Genomic DNA, 18,011 nt, shown 5'->3' with positions numbered 1-18,011 from the left:
TCAAACCCCTATAAAAACACTCCCAGACACATAAAGTACCAGTTGTTAATAACAGCGTTAGAGTATAACGGCGTTACTAACGGTGTTATTTTTTGTCAGTAGTGAGTAATCTAATTACTTTTCCAATCTTTGCAACGTTGTTACCATTACTGAGGATGTAAGGCAAACGTTACTACAGTTTGGTTGAGTGACGAGCAATATGCCTGAGAGAAACGGAGAGAGCAGAGCGGGAGGGGGGAGGAGGGAAGGGGCTCTTGACACTGTTGCAAACGCGATGCTAGGTGGCTCGGAGCGTTAGCATAGCATTCGCGTTCTCGCTAGCATTAGCATGGCGAACGTCATCTTAAACGCTCAAGCAACTTTTTTTTTTTTTTTTTTTTTTTTAACATACAGTTCAGGTGGGTACAATTAATTGAAAATAATGGACTGTTTTCCTGTTGGGTATGCATTATCATCGCCAAGTGGGCATTGTCTGAGTGGATGCTACGATATAATAATAATTAGGGTTGTTCCGATCATGTTTTTTTTGCTCCCGATCCCGATCGTTTTAGTTTGAGTATCTGCTGATCCCGATATTTCCCCATCCGATTGCTATTTCTTTTGCTCCCGATTCAATTCCAATCATTCCCGATAATTTTTCCCGATCATATACATTTTGGCAATGCATTAGGAAAAAAAATGAATACAACTCGGACGAATATATACATTCAACATACAGTACATAAGTACTGTATTTGTTTATTATGACAATAAATCCTCAAGATGGCATTTACATTATTAACATTCTTTCTGTGAGAGGGATCCACAGATAGAAAGACTTGTGACTTTGTATATAGTGACTAAATATTGCCATCTAGGGTATTTGTTGAGCTTTCAGTAAATGATACTGTAGGCATGCCCAAATGTATGATGGGAAGTGGAACCATGACTGTGCGTAGTGCTACCAATTGATATATCTTCTCTGCATTGGGAAATAACATAAGGTGGTAAGAAAAAGAGCAATTGCTACCTTGCTTCCCAATATTGCTTCCCATGATATTTCTACTCATTGGGAGAAGGATTGTAAGGCTTTAGCCAATTAAAAAAGGGCTCCAAAGTCTGAGAAAATTCACTCTACTCATTTTACGCTGCCTTTTACCTCTCTATATAGGTCAAACGGCGCCATTACAGATTGAGCGCGACAATGCATGAGTGGGTCGTGCAGCACATGCATTAATTGCGTTAAATATTTTAACGCGATACATTTTTTAAAAAATGAATTACCGCCGTTTTTGGGATAAATTTGATAACCCTACCTTAAGCCTAAACTAAAGACTCTGGATGAGTGTAACATATTATGTCTGTAACGTTAAATACAATTAGAAAACGATTTGATAAAAAAAAAAAAAAATATATATATATATATATATATATATATATATATAAAAAGGCAAGGCTGATATTTTTTTGCCGATTCCGATACTTTGATAATGACGTGATCGGACCCGATTGATCGGCACATCTCTAATAATAATTTTGGGGTTTTTTTACTACCAAAAATAGTCCTTTGCCATAAACTTTTCTTGAATGGCGGATCCATAAACTTTGTGTCTCTTTTTAAAAAATAAAAATCAAAACAACTAGAGCAAAGATAGGAGAGGGAAGAGATTCAGAGCCTTACGTGCATATCGAAAAATATATCAATATGCACTACCATTCAAAAGTTTGGGGTCACCCAGACAATTTTGTGTTTTCCTTCAAAAGTCACACTTTAATTTTTCAAATGAGTTTCAAAACGAGTAGGAAAATATAGTCAAGACATTGACAAGGTTGGAAATAAGGATTTTTATTTTAGATAATAATTTTCTCCCTCAAACTTGGCTTTTATCAGAGAATGCTCATTTTGCAACAATTACAGCTTTGCAGACCAATGGTATACTTGCTGTTAATTTGTTGAGAAGAAGAGAAAGAAGATAAGAGAAACTTCACTCCACGCTTCCAGAAGCACCTCCCACAAGTTGGATTGGCTTAATGGGCACTTCCTGCGTACCATACGGTCAAGCTGCTCCGCAACGGTTTCGGATCTGTTGACTGTGCTAGCCACTCCATTACAGATAGAACACCAGCTGCCTGCTTCTTTCTTAAATAGTTCTTGCATAATTTGGAGGTGTGCTTTGGGTCACTGTGATGTTGTATGAGAAAATTGACTCCAATCAAGCGTTGTCCACAGGGTATGGCATGGTGTTGCAAAACGGAGTGATAGCCTTCTTTATTTAAAATCCCGATGCTCTTGTGCAAATCTCCCACTTTACCAACACCAAAGCAACCCCAGACCATCACGTTACCTTCACCATTGTCGACATATGACATCAGGCACTCTTCCAGCATCTTTTCAGTTGTTTTGTGTGTCTCAAATGTTCTTTTCTTTGATCCAAAGTCCAAATACCTCAAACTTTGATTCATCTGTCCTTAACTTTCTTCCAATCTTCCTCTGTCCAATGTCTGTGTTCTTTTGCACATATTGTTTCCTTTTTTTATCCAGTCTCAGATAAAGCTTTTTCCTTTGCCACGCTGCCCAGAAAACCAGCATCCCGGAGTAGTCTCTTCACTGTCGACATTGACACTGGCGTTTTACGGGTAGTATTTAATGAAGCTGCTAGATGAGGACCTGCAAGGCATCTATTTCTCAAACTAGACACTCTTATCTATTTGTCTTCTTGCTCGGTTGTTGTAAGATGTGCTTTAATGCTTTTGCACACTGACAGTATTTAAACCAATTATGTGTGTTTGAAACTAGGTGTTATGATTATGTTTTCTCATGTAACAGTCTATTCGCTTGTGCTTTAGTGCTTACACAATGAAAAGAGTCATTATGTTTCTGTTTTCAGTAGACGTCACCATAATGTTTCATTCTGGTTTCTGTTCTCAATAAAAGACACGGCCCCCAGGAGGGAGGCTGAGAAGCGCTGCGCTATCAGCCTTCTCCCTGGTGGCCACCAGTGTTAATTTTATCTCCATCTCAAGTCTGATTCTTCCTCCGTCCCTTCCTAGGTCTTTTGTTGTTTTCTTAGTTCAAGTATTAAGTTTAGACCTAACAGTTGTGCAGCAGGGCCTCCCGCTTGTCTTTCTACTCTGGTTAGATCTTGATTGTGCTGCTCTCTGAAGGGAGTGGTACACAGCGTTATAGGCAGGGGTGCACATAATTTTTTTGCCCAGGTTCTCAGAGGAGGACCTGGAGATGTGACTTGGTCCTCATTGAGCTTGAGAGCCGACCCGCCTGATGCAATAAATTTATGACAAGCTTTACTTAGAGCCAATTAACTTTAATTATATTAACAATTAATGCTTGATTAACATCAACTGGCACAACAAAATTGTCATTACTTTGAAGTGAAATGTAAAGAAATAAACATAAAAGCACCAATTCAAAATAAAGGGCATTATGCGGCTCCCACATTAACTCCAAGCCTTTTTAAAAGTGGGATGTCCTCCTCATAAGACCTCCTTGAATGTGCATGTTTAGCTTTGTAAAATGCGAGCAAAAACACGTTTGTCAGTGCATGTCGCTGTTCATTACCTTTATTCCGCCCTATTCCGCCACTTGCCTGACATCGATAGTTTGCTTAATTGCCACATGCTCTCTGTTTTTTTCGTGCTTTTCAAAGTTTGGATGGCTGAAATTCTTTGACCCTTCATAAAATGCGCTGCTCTCATCGGTGACATTGGGATTCTCACGGCACATTTTGTTACGCATTTCCGTGCGAGCATCATTTGCTTCTAGCCATCCTAACTCCTGTAGTCACTTTTCAGCAAAAGTCCTTTTTTTCGGGAGCTCCGGTGACGTCTCTGTCGTCTGTCTGTCTGTCTTTTGACGGGGGTGGGGGAACACGGAAGTAATTACTCAGTGTGGCCTGCCTCTTCGACATTTTGATAAGTTATTTTCTCGTGTCCGCCGCAAATACAGTGGTCAGCCATCGGTACGCAAAAGCGTATGGAAACCGTTGAGGGCCAGCGCGTTTGTCTACGTCCAGTACGCATGCGCGCATGCGGACCACTTATGTGCACCCCTGGTTATAGGAAATCTTCAATTTCTTGGCAATATCTCTTATGGAATAGCCTTCATTTCTAAGAACAGACTGTCAAGTTACACATGAAAATGGTCTTTTTCTGGCCATTTTGAGTCTGGCCACTTTGAGAGTTTAGTCAAACCCACAAATGTGATGCTCCAGATACACAGCTAGCTCAAAGGAAGATGTGTTTTATAGTTTCTCTAACCACCTAAACCAGGGGTGTCCAAACTCTTTGCAAAGGGGGCCAGAATTGGTGTCGTAAAAATTTGGGGGGGCCGACCTTGGCTGATGTTTTTTACGTAGAACAATTAGGGCTGTCAAGATCATCGCGTTAACGGGTGTTAATTTTTTAAAATTCATCACGTTAAAATATTTGACGCATTTAACGCGCATGCCCCGCTCAAACAGATTAAAATGACAGCAAAGTGTCATTTTCACTTGTTACTTGTGTTTTTGGGTGTTTTTCCGCCCTCTGCTGGTGCTTGGGTGCGACTGATTTTATGGGTTTCAGCACATTCAGATTCAGCACCATAATTATTATTGATATCAACAATGACAAGCTACTAGTTTATTTTTTGATTGAAAATTTTACAAACTTCATTAAAACGAAAACATTAAGAGGTGTTTTAATAAAAAATTTCTATGACTTGTACTAACATTTATCTTTTAAGAACTACAAGTCTTTCTATCCATGGATCGCTTTAACAGAATGTTAATAATATTAATGCCATCTTGTTGATTTATTGTTATATAAACAAATACAGTACTTATGGACAGTATGTCGAATGTATATATCTGTCTTGTGTCTTATCTTTCCATTCCAACAATAATTTACAGAAAAATATGGCATATTTTATAGATGGTTTGAATTGCGATTAATTAATGTTTATGCTGTGATTAACTCGATTCAAAATTTTAATCGTTTGACAGCCCTAAGAACAATATATTTAAGCAAATTTTAGCAAGCCATTCTGTGCGTCACATTTGCTTTATTTTTTAAAATAAATTATTTAATTAATATTTTCAACAATCTCACAACTAGCCTTTGTGGCGTTCTCTTTCGACTCTCGGGCTCTTGCGAAATACTACTGTCAAATAAACTAGCTTCAAGTTGCTTTAATTTCTCACAACGTATCTTCCCTGTAATCTTGTCGTACATGTCAGCATGTCTCGTTTGGTAATATTGCCTCACATTGAACTCTTTAAAAACAGTGACTGTCTCTTTGCAAATGAGGCGGACACAGTTGTTGCGTATTTTAGTGAAGAAATAGTCCAATTTCCACCTATCCTTGAAGCGTCGGCCGTCAGTCAACTCTTTGTTGATTGTCGCCATTTTAGAAAATGGAAGTAAAGGGTCACATGGGGAAATGTTGCTTAGAGTATTGCTGCCTTTTAGTGGGTAAATGATGAGTAGCATTAAGTGTGTAAGCTACTTCATATGCTGGTAACAGTACTGCTGACCAACTTATTAAGTCCTTGTGCGGGCCAGACGTTATTGATTTTAGGGCAGAGGCTGGGGGCCGGATGAAATTTGACCAGGGGCCGCATTTGGCCCCCGGGTCGGACTTTGGACATGTCTCACCTAAACTTTTTTGAGCTGTGCCAACATAATTGCACAAGGTTTTCTAATAATCTATTATCCTTCTAAGGCAACTAGCAAGCACAATGTACCATTAGAACACTGGAGTGATGCTTGCTGTAAATGGGCGTCTTTACAAAACTACGTAGATATTGCATTACAACTGGACGTTTCCACCTAGAATAGTCATTTACCACAATAATAATAATGTATAGAGTGTTTTTGTGATTAGTTTAATGTTATTTCCATTGAAAAAAACTGCTTTTCTTTCAAAATAGAAGGACATTTCTAAGCGACCCCAAACTTTTGAATGGTAGTGTATGTGAAGGTACACACAAGTCACGGTTCAGTACGTACCTCGGTACGAGGTCACTGTTCGGTGCGGGTTCAGTACAACAGGAAAAACAAAAAGGCTTTTTTTCCTCACAGCATTTGAAAGTTACAGTGTGTATACCATTACACACTTCTATAGGGGAAATTTATTAAAAAAAAAAAAAAAAAAAGTAAAACGTGCAACCTATGTTTTTTGGGGAATTAAAAAAACAGTTCAATTCAATCAGTTAATATAAACATATTTGATGTGAAAGACATTATAGAATAGATCATGTAATAACGTGTAGAACATGAAAAGTAAGGTCAGTTAATTTGCCGAGTAACTAATTACTCTTACATTGAGGTAACAGAGTTACTAACTCAATTACGTTTTGGGAGAAGTAATTTGTAACTGTAACTAATTACTTTTTTAAAGTAAGATGAGCACCACTGTATAGTACAACAGAGTGAAATTTCGTCAAAATACGCCCAGTAGGCCTGAACGATATTGGAAAAAACTATTGCTGCGATTTTTTTGGGGTTTGCGATAAATTGCGATATTATATTGCGATATTAAAAAAAATGTATATATATTTTTGTCAAGAAATTTTCACAAGATGACTTAAATAGCCGTTTGGAAAGATTTTAGATGGGGACCAGAACCCGCCGCGATAAGTGAAAAACCGCAAAGTAGCGCACCCTCCCATTTTTTTTTTTTTTTTGTGTGTGTGTGTGTGTGTGTGTTTTTTTTTGTGCCCAATGTATTTATTCCGATTTAGCATTGGAAAGAGATACATATAAGATGTTTTTTTCTCACTTTCCCCCCCCAAAGTGATTTAAAAAATGTATATAAATAAATGGTTTTTAAGCACTTCAAATGTCATAATTATGATAAGTTTTAAACATAACTGTCCAACCAAATCATTTTTGAAAAAGAATGAAGTACTGTAGCAGATAAATGCTTGGCTTTATTAAATGCTTTTATCTACTTTAGCTGTGACCGTTGAAGTGACATGTAAATTTCAAATTACTCATGATCACTTCTGGCATTTAAATGTCTCCAACGTCCCCACAGTACACACATTCATTCCAGCGCGGCTTCCTTGCAACTGTTTAACAAGTAAAACGATGATTGACAGATGCCCGTGTGAAGCCTGCTTCCTTGGCCAGATCAAAGCCATCGTTGTGCTGCAGTGACTGAGAGGATCAAAAGGCTGGGAGAGGGAGGGTAGGAGGCTGTGCGCAGACCAGAAAGTGAGGAGTAAACTATCGCACGTGCTTGCGATGGGACAATCGCGCACACGCACATCGCGATGGCAATGTTTAAACGATATATCGTTCAGGCTTAAAGAGCATATGGCACCAGAAAAAAAGTCTTAAATGGCATTATTATGTGAATTAGAATCATATTTTGAGACGATTCGACTATATACAACAATTTAGCAAAGCAAAGATTACGAGAAATGAGTCTTTTAATCTGCCGGTTAGCCACGCCTACCATTATAGGGCTTTAGCGTCCCCAACAGGTGGATGACGTCAGCGGTAGACTGGGCTCATCGGTTTTACTATTCAGCCCATTGAGGGGGGATTGTTCAGAACGAGGAAAACGCGACGAAGAGAGCCGCAAAATGTCATTGTTTCAGTCTCTCTACTCCCAATATTTTTACAGGATATTCTTTTTATCCAAGTATTTTTCCCCAATAGCTATATATATGGCTTGAGAAGGACCAGTCAGCCCGTCGAGGGGGAACTATTCACAATGAGGAAAACGCGACGAAGAGAGCGGCAAAATGTCATTGTTTCTGTCTCTTTACTTCAATATTTTTACAGGATATTCTTTTTACCCAAGTACTTTCCCCAATTGCTAAATAAATGGCATGGTCATGACAAATAACAATCTTGTGCTAAATGGAATATAAAATAATAAAAATCCATTTATTCAAGACGACATGGCAAAATTACTCCATAATGGTCAAAACAGTCGACTTCACCTTTACTGTCACACCTCCCGAACGATATTTTATGACACCTAAATCGGACATATGTAATTTCCCTTCCCCGGCTTCGGAGAATGTAAACAGACCAGAAGGAGTGACAGCTAGCAGACATGCTAACCCGAACCGAGGGACGTTTCAAAGTCTTCGAAGTGGAAAATCACACATAACTAGCCTGGATTATTTGACATGACGACCCGGTTGTCGAGTTTCTTTGCGGATCGGCAAACCGCCCGGCGGAGAGCAATTTACAGTTCGTTCCCTGGAGGAGGATGGCTGGAGTTGTTGTGGAGCTAACGTGCTAACAGCTAACTGCTAATGAGCATGAGGATAGCTTTTTACATGCCTATCAATGATCAAACGTAAGTAGTCCTTTATTTAAAGGAATTTTATAGTGTTTACTTTGTAATCACTGTATTCGTATTTGACATAATACAAAACAAGATGTTTACTCACTTCCTTGTAAGTCCAATGGTCCCACTGTAAATATCCACGGTGAATGGGAACCTTTTAAAACTCCAAAAAGGCGCATACGCCTTTCCCGCATACAGAATGATTTTTCTGCAGCCGTTTGGCTGGCGCGATGCAAAAAATAAAAGTATTAATCCGCAAAATCAGCTGAATCCTTCGTCCTCATACACAACAGTACACTGTATAGTGAAGAGAACGTCTTCTACCGTACACGTCACAGCGGCCTCCTCCTCAATGAGAGACCGAAGCCGGAAGTCACTCATTTTCATGGCGCGTGATTCAAAAAACTAAATAAATATAGCGATCGCTTCCACACACATCCAAGCGGTCCATATCATTCAGGGGCATAAAATACCGCGTGTATTATGAAATAAACATGCTTTTTCGTGTCACAGGCACTTTAACACCCAGCTGTTCCAGAGTCCATAGGGAACAAACACACGCACACAAACATCCCTACAAAGACAAAATTCCATTAATATTTATATATATAAGTATAGATGATTTGTGTGCCCTTTAACCTGTGTTTTTATACTATATTAGCCTAAATGTACTTTTGTTTCACGTGGTGCACGTTATGGCGCAGCTTTAAATCTCGTTGTACAATGACAAAAAAGGCTTTCTATTTTGTTCTATTCTATTCTTAAGCATCTTATTTTTGCCACCTGTTGTTAATGGCTTCTTTATAAACCGGTGTTTGTACAGAAACATGCTGAGTAACTTTCGAACGTTGCTTTGCATCTGTGCAAAAATGTGGTTTGAGGTTATTTTTTTTCCACTGGCGGAAGCGGGCAGCAACACTGGAGGAAACAGAGGGTGGGGGAAAAAATGGTTTCTTGCTATGTTAAAAAAAAAAAAAAAGTTTGCACATGCAGACTGTTTTTGCATGCCCTTTTTTTGTGGAGTTTTTCCAGAATTAGCTTCTTTAGGCTTGATGTCTCGGTAAATAGAAAATTATCTTAACGCCTATTTCCTTGTGGTATTGCATTCTATCGCTTTGTTGCCTAATAATGGGGGTCAAAACATTTTCCTCCAATTTCAGAAGACTCAAAGAATGCGAGGGCCAACTTCAAATCCTTCCACTTACATTTGTGGAACACAGGATTGGAATCAGGTTAAAAAAAAAAAAAAAGATTTGATTTTTTTAAATGTATTTATTTTTTAGTCATAACACATTCAGTAGCAGTTGTAGGGGTGGGACCACTGGGGCACTGGCCCCGCCTCTAATTTGAATCGCCACTGAAGTGCTCCTCTTCCTATTTTAGCGCAAAGCATGGCAATCAGCGAATCCTTTTCCGAACTGAGAGAAAGTGAGACGTTTGTAGAGTATGTTACATATTAAAGGTGTTACCAAAAAGATAAAAAAAAAAAAATCAAATGAGATATATTGCAAAATGAAGTCACGCAATTCTCGTATCGATTCAAAATCCGTCTACAGTGCCCTCCATAATTATTGGATTTATAAAAATTATGTGTTTTTAGGCTTCTAATTTTTTTTCTTCTAAATAATATGGGACCTTAATGAAAAAAAGAAAAATCCAACCTTCAATACAAGTGCATTTATTCAGTGGGGGAAATAATGTGTGTCACAATTATTAGCACCCCTGGTGTTAATACTTTGTACAACCCCCTTTTGCCAACAAAACAGCACCTAATCTTCTCCTATAATGTTTCACAAGATGGGAAAAAACAGATAAAGGGATCTTCAGCCATTCCTCTTTGCAGAATCTCTCTAAATCATCCAGAGACCTGGGTCCTCTCCTCTGTACTCTCCTCTTCAGCTCACCCCACAGGTTTTCAATGGGGTTGAGGTCTGGGGACTGAGATGGCCATGGGAGGAGTTTGATTTTGTGTCTGGTGAACCATTTCTGTGTAGATTTGGCCATATGTTTAGGGTCATTGTCTTGCTGAAAGACCCAGTGACGACCCATTTTCAGCTTTCGGGCAGAGGGCAACAGATTTTGATTTAAAATGTCCTGGTATTTCAAAGCATTCATGATGCCATGCACCCATAAGGTTCCCAAGTGGGTCAAAATGACTCACATGCATTTTCTATGGAATCCAATGGGAATCTTTCATTCTTGTCAACTTTGGCTGTCAGGAATAAATTTACAGTGGACCACACAGACTAAGTATGTAAAAAGTGACAACCCTTAAGATTATGTTACACAGCAAGAGCTGATACGTGTACTATGTCCATATAGTACTTAGTGTGTCTTTCATGACTGTTTTTTTTTTATATTATTTATCAACAAATTAACCTACTTCATAACTTCTACCTAACTTCTAAGGGTAGGTTCATACCACAGGTCCAAATGCACAATTTAGATTTTTTTTGTCATATCTGTTTTTTTAGCGTACCCATTCAGACTGCCTTTATCCATTGAACCTGTTCATGTATCACACATGCGCTCTAATTCGTAGTCCGAGATGCGCTGAGCAAACTAGCCCGCATGATCAGGAGCATTGGAGCAGAGAGAAAACCGAGCGTTGTCAGGCTTATCCTCAACCCATTTTAATTTTTATGACTGTTGTCAAGCCCGCTCCTTCCCCAAAAGCCGCGTTCAAGCTAGGTGCTAACGCTAATGCACAGCTGCACCGCTACCGTAGCACCCTGTCCCTCTTGCTCTTTGCTGATATTAATTGCTGCATTAATTCCAATTTGGGGGACTTGACAGTTCGGACCGCAGCCACATTCTGGAAAAATGTGGCCTGGATGGGATTTTAACCACATATGAAAGTGACCTGGATCGAATTTGAAATGGTCCACTTCTTGTGACTTTTCCCATTCAGTCGAGTCGGAAAAACATGAAAAAAACGGATTCGTGCATTAAAACCTGCGGTATGAACCTAGCCTAGGTTAACTAACATTACTGTATATATAGTGTGTGTGTGTGTGTGTGTATCAGAGGTTGCGCTAGACTTTTTCGTTGTCTGTCATTTTGACTGACAGGGTCATAAAAATCTGGTCATAATCTATTTTTACCCGTCACTTAAATTTTTAAAATGATAATAATGACATATTCAATAGTATTTAGTTTTCATGTATTTTTAATTATAATTCTGTCCGAACAAGCTTAACAGAGAATCCACACCGTGGCATCACACATCAAGCAGATGAATATGTAACTTTTTCTCCGCAGTGACAAAAACAGCTGACTGTGGCCCCAGTAGGTAGGCTACATATGGAACAATGAAATTAACAGTTCACCTGCTGTGGCCTGAACGCAGTCTCACACCTTCCTCCTGGTGCGCATGGACTTGAATTGCGTGCCCGCTTGTGCATAATCAAATGTCTCAAGTGGGATTGCTGCAGAGGCTATTGTCATGAGGTTTTGGACTTTTGCCTCGGACAGATGACTTCTCATGGCCGTTTTATCGTTGTTCTGGAGGCTGAATCTGACTCTTTTTTTCACCTCTTTTATCAACACCATCATCGTTTTGGGGCTTTTTGAAAAAACTTCGGACACTCAGTTGCCTTGACATTTTTCCGAGTAAGGCCAACGACGTCATGCATCAAGAGAGACAATAGCTAATTAATATGCTCACTCGCCACCCTATGGTCTGGGGTGTGAATTGCAACCTGTCAAAATGACAGACGGACTTCAGTTTTTTCCGTCACCATTTTAAAAAACCGGTCAACGACGGAAAATATTCGGTTAACACGACCCCTGGTGTGTATATTTATATAGCTACATATTGATCTATTGAAAACACTACTCTTATGTTTCCTTATCCAAAATGTCATAGCTGCTAAATTTACAGCTGAAATGGTCCAACAGATGTTGGATGAGGCAGTGACAGGGTTGGACTCAAGTGTCTGAAATTTCTGATGATGAGGACCCAGACTATTGTCTAGGTGGCAGTGGCAGTTGTCCACCTGGAAATCCAACTGAACAGGATCAATCTGACTCATAAGATTCCACTTATGTGTCCTCTGAAGAAGAAAGTGTCCAAATCATGGCCAACAGAATGAGTTGGTAGGGCTCTTACTAGACAGAATTACCTCCCACCCAGGGCAGAACACAGAGCCACAATATCCTTAGAAATCGGTCAGTGCTTTCAGAAGGGCTTAGCACCGCTGTCTCACCAAAAAGATGCATGGGAGCTCTTCATCATTGATGATAAATTACAAGGAAGGATAAAGTCTATTGCTGTTCTGTTTTTTTGTTTTTCAAAAAATGTTAATTTAATCATTAAGATCATACTAATAATATTATCTAATACTAATTAATATACAATTGATTATTCTTCACTAAAATTGCATAAAAACACATTGGTTCTAATATGGGTCATTTTTGACCCACTTATGGAAGAGTGTAGGGTCCAGTAACTTGTGCATCTAAGGTTTAAACACCAGAAAACATGGACGAAGAACGTTTCATCATGGAGGTGGAAAGTCACAAAGTGATATACGATGCAGCAGATCGTTATTATAAGGACAGCATTAAAAGGGAAGCTGCTAAATTGGTTGGCCACCCCACTGGCCACCCCGCTTGCCAGTATATCGTTAGATTGTTGTAGCATCAGTTATGCATTTCATCCCAAATGATTGCATTTATTTTGTTTTGTCAAATGTAGAGCTGTCAAATTTATCGCGTTAACGGGTGGTCATTAATTTTATTAATTAATCACGTGTAAATATTTATCGCAATTAACGCATTCTTGGTACGACTCATTCACGCATTGCCGCAAACAGCCTACAATGGCGCCGTTTTACTTTTATACTGAGATAAGAGGCAGTGTCAAGTGAGTGGAGTAGATACAAGCATTCATTGGGGCCGTGCTTTTAATTGGTAAAAGATTTGCCATCTCTCCCACAGTAACTATAAATATTGTGGGAAGCGACTTGGGGAAGAATGACAGGAGTTGATCTTTTTCTTAACACCCTGTAGTGTACCCAACGCAAAGAAGATATAGCATTTACAGCCACCACACACAGTCTTGGTTGCACCACTTCCCATCATGCATTTGGGCAGAACAGTTATGTCGCTACAGTATCATTTACTGAAAGCTCAACAGATACACTAGATGGCAATATTTAGTCACAATATACAAACTCACATTTATCCTTTGAAAATTACAAGCCTTTCTAGCTGTGGATCCCTTTCACAGAAAGAATGTTAATCATGTTAATGCCATCTTGTGGATTTATTGTTATGATAAACAAATACAGTACTTATGTATAGTATGTTGAATGTATATATCAGTCTTGTCTTATCTTTCCATTCCAACAATAATTTACAGAAAAATATGGCATATTTTAGAGATGGTTTGAATTGCGGTTAATTACGATTAATTCATTTTTAAGATGTGATTAACTCGATTAAAAATTTTAATTGTTTGACAGCCCTAGTTAAATGTACACCTTATGCCTGATATATACATAACACGAATTGTTGTGGAACTCAAAATGTTGACAGGACAGTTATGGACTATGCACATTAAATCATTAGTAACTTCAAATATTACACAATACACCAAAGTATATCTGGAGCCATGTGCTTAAGTCTTTCTGATAGTTTTCCCCTGACCTTTTTACTGCAATAATATAATGAAAACCTGAAATTATGGCTTTTAGTTTTGGCCACCCCAAGATTTTAAGTGGCCACATCTATGAAAAATTTCTGGAGGCGCCACTGCACAGGAGCCGGTAAGCACACTTCCTTGTTGAGTTGAATATCTATCCTTTGCTTCTTTAACATCTAAAAAATGCAAATTGTTATTTGATTTGACCAGCTGATGTCAGCTCAATTTGTCTCGGAGCAGCACTTCCATGTTCATGTTGATTTGCACGCCTCGGAGAGCGCAGCGAGGTATTTTATTTGTGTTTGGGATTGTTTGATAATTGATCACTGTGAAATGTTAATTCTATTGTATTGATTTTTAGTTTCACGGTGTCATAATGAGTGTTGGAAAAATAAAGAAACCTTACACATCAGTCGAGCTCACGTCGTCATTCCGAGGGGCTGCCACAAATTACATTTTTAATACATTTTTGAAATGGTGAAGAGACTTTATGGACAGCCTGTATTACTGTGTTTCACCCATAAAATATCCAAAATGTCCGGCTGTGGCCATTCACAGCTGTGTCTTAACACCCTTTGTGAGACATGCTACGCGCGGTTTTGGGATCGAAACAAGGTAAGTACGCGATAATATCTCGTTAAAATCATGGTGTCTTTAGTTATGCTCTCTCATGCTCTCGCCTCGAGTTTTAGGGGTTTAAATATATATAAAAAAAAAAAAAATGCCTTGCTGTTCAAATTTTTTCTTCTCCCAGAAAATTGAGATTTTAGGCTTTCCAAAGTTGCATCACACATGCATATCGGACAATTTTGAAATTTAGCCAAATTAGGGGTCTTCAACCCTAGTTTTTGCAGTAAATAGGCAAGTTGTATTAAACCAACACAGGTTTGACTAAAATTTGGAATACCGTAGACAGTTTTTTTATAGTCTAAATCAGTGGTTCTTAACCTTGCTATAGGTCAGTACTTCTTAAATAGAGTGGCGCGCGCCCTGCTGCCGTGGGTGGCACATTTGACCTGGGGCAACATACTTTTTTGCAGTACTAAAATTAAGTGTCATCCACTCGGTGGGTGGCAGTGGCGCTCTAATTTTCAGAGTATGCGCAGTATTTTTGAAACAAACGAGCACACAGCCAAGAGATCTGAAGAGTTGGGCCCTATTTTCGGGCCGAGCTCACGCCGCGACCCACTGTCTTCTTTGGTTCTCACGCGTGTCCACCCGAGAGGCACCATTTTCTGCTTGGGAGCATCACGACGACCGCCCTCACCTCCGGTTCCCCCCAGGTGGCCGAGAATGCTGCGTTTGGCTTTGACTTTTAATACAGTGGGAGACGAGGAAAGACCACTCTGTTTACATTGTCTAAAAATGTCTGTAGCGGACAGCGGGAAGCCAAATCATTTAAGACGTCACTTAAAGACATCGGATCTTAATCTCATTGATAAGCCGCTTGTTTTTCAGCGAAACCATGCCGAATATTGGAAACAGTCGTCTTACTTTGTCAGTGTTACTTCAGTAAACTAGCGAGCACTGTTTAGCATACTCAGTGCAAAGTAACCCCAAACCGTTGCAAAGGAGCAATGCTGCCTGCAGCAAAAATAGAAAAACTGTCACACTGTCCAATGACACTATCGTTTTTGTTCTATTCATTTTTTATTTTTTTTTCGGTCAAGTTTTTTGGCATATTGTCCTCATCAGTTAATATTGCTGATCAATTTGAATGTACTATTATTTATTAATTTATTACGCTTTATTTCTCGGTATGAAATGGTGAAAAAATGTACTTTGAGTGTATTTTTACAGTTTGGATGTGACTTTTTTTTTTTTTTAATTCAGGCAAATTGATGCACTTTAAGTCTTTTCTGTTACAAACAGAACAATGTTAATCAAGTTATACTTTATTGTTAGTTGATCTAAGTTACTTTTTTTTCTTTAACAGAAAAAAGGACACAATGTTAGGCAGAGGTGTACTTATAATTTTATAGAGAAATGATACTATTTAAAGTGGCGGCAGAGAGTTTGAGGGATGCGAAACACTTAATTCTTCCTGGGGTTGGGTGATGACCAGAAAATAATTGAGAAGCACTGCTATAGGTACTGAACCCCCAAGTTTCACATGTGCATTCAACGAACCTTTTGGAATTTAATAATAAAGTTTTTTGTTGTTTTTTTTTCTTCCCAAATGCAAAGCCGATGCAGCTATGTTAGCAAGCTAATATGTAAGTGAATTTCCATTCAAATAATTTTGGAAAATGAAACTCATTTCATTTCACACAGTTTCCTTTTTGTTTGTTTTCATGTCTAAATTCTCATTTTACTGTCGCATTCTTGCATCACAATATTTTTGTGGCATAAAATGACACAAATGTTGTTTTTTTTTATTATTATCTGCGGAGTACACTTAGGTCTGTTATACATCCTCATAGTAAGTGCGAGACGACCTCCCACTGAGCAAACCAGTTTACCCATTCATTAGATAGAGGGCTAGCAGTTGATAAAAATGAAATAAGCCTGTAAAGTGGGGGCAAACCAGTCTACAATTTGCTTTTCGTCGGTGTATGAACCTTAACCTTTGCTGAACCCCTAGGGTTCAATCGAAATATTTGACAGTCCCTATTTTTCCAACAGAACTGACCAAAAATAAATACTTTACTTTCTATATACTGTAAAATCGTTTTTTTATTGATCAGTCTTTTAGGAGAGAGTTCAATGTTATTGCGACTTGAACACACACAAACAAGGCACTGTGCGTTACTTCATAACATATTCAGAGATAAAGAGTACTCTGGCAAGCAAGCATTAAAGCAGCACTTGGTAACTTTTCAGTTTTGGTCAATTTTAGCGACGCCGGTGGACAAAAGCGGTAGTGTTTTGCCTTAAGAAAGACTGCATTTCCCATGAGGACCAGCGCACACCCGCATAGTGTCATAAAATCATGATGTTCGCCTGCAGATAGATTGAACAACACTTCTGTTTCCAGCGGCTATGTGAAGGATGAAAAGTAATAAGGTAATGAATCCAGTTGTGGCTAAACAATAGCCAATGATAGTTAGCAACTGTGTCACAAACTCTCTTACCCCACCGGAACTAGTGAGCGAAAGCCGGGCCATTGTTTATTCTGTATATCCTGGTCGGCTCCCTTTCTTTTTCCTCCTCAGACAAAACTTTTTGTATCTATCTGCCATCTTTCGTGCGAAGGCGTTAGCATCAACTTCCGTACTTATAATGAATTTGGAAAGGGAGGAGTGACGTATGGCGTAAAGCAGTCAGCACATTTGTAGTTTTTTTGTGGGGCAGGATTCATGCCACCCTCCTCGAAGTTAATTAGTGGTGAAAGCGATACAGACCCCTTCAAAATATAAAAGAGATGTCATTAAACTAGTTATCAGTAGACGTATCATCACAAATGTTCTGAAAATATTTTATAAAGGTTGAAAAATTACCTAGTGTTGCTTTAAAATGATTATGCTATTTGCATTCTGGCCAGCAGCTCAATCAGTTATAAGATTAAAACAAAATAAAAATGGTTTGAATATTAATCTTAACACAGAGTTATGAGTTCACTAACATTAGAATTGCTCCACACGCAACAATCACCAACAATCATTGTTCAATGAGGCTGACAAAAGGCACGACAAAACAGATCAAAACAGAAATTAAAAAATAGAAAGGATTTTCCTTGAAACCAGAAAATGGCGGCCTACGTGTGTTACTTGGATGATCCGTGCGTGAAGGCTTATTAGCATTTTCTTAATGACGATTTGTTGCTTCTTTGTTCTGGTTATGAGCTCCAGCTGGGAATGCGTTTACATCTTGGATGCAGCGGCGACGGCCGACGCGCCTGGACGGCTGTAGACGTGAATAGTGTTCTAAAATACACGTGAACAAACAGGAAGAAAAGTGATTGATGGGAAATTGTACAAGCCACTATGACATTATGCGCAGTCTGTACTGGACTGAATTTGGAAGATATTAAAGCATTGATGACGCTAGATGCCGTCAATGGTACTGAAACCTGAGCATTCACAGGTAGTCATCTTGTTTTAACAACATTATGCAGTCAATTACACATACATTTCA

The 18,011-nt window shown here is 38.8% G+C and overlaps 1 protein-coding gene across 1 annotated transcript in view; it reads right to left on the bottom strand.

Moving 5' to 3' along the window:
• Positions 1-1,442: 1,442 nt before the first annotated feature.
• cat (catalase) overlaps positions 1,443-18,011 on the bottom strand; it is a 32,708-nt gene continuing 16,139 nt past the window's right edge. Inside the window, exon 13 of the mRNA XM_057836609.1 lies at positions 1,443-17,800. Within this exon, the coding sequence (XP_057692592.1) occupies positions 17,738-17,800 (63 nt within the window). The 3' untranslated portion in view covers positions 1,443-17,737. The remainder of the gene's footprint in view (positions 17,801-18,011) is intronic.

This window comes from Corythoichthys intestinalis, chromosome 5, assembly GCF_030265065.1.
Source record: "Corythoichthys intestinalis isolate RoL2023-P3 chromosome 5, ASM3026506v1, whole genome shotgun sequence".
Taxonomy (NCBI): domain Eukaryota; kingdom Metazoa; phylum Chordata; class Actinopteri; order Syngnathiformes; family Syngnathidae; genus Corythoichthys; species Corythoichthys intestinalis.
The sequence above is the reverse complement of the archived record's forward strand: the minus strand, read 5'-3'. Positions and strand labels throughout refer to the sequence as shown.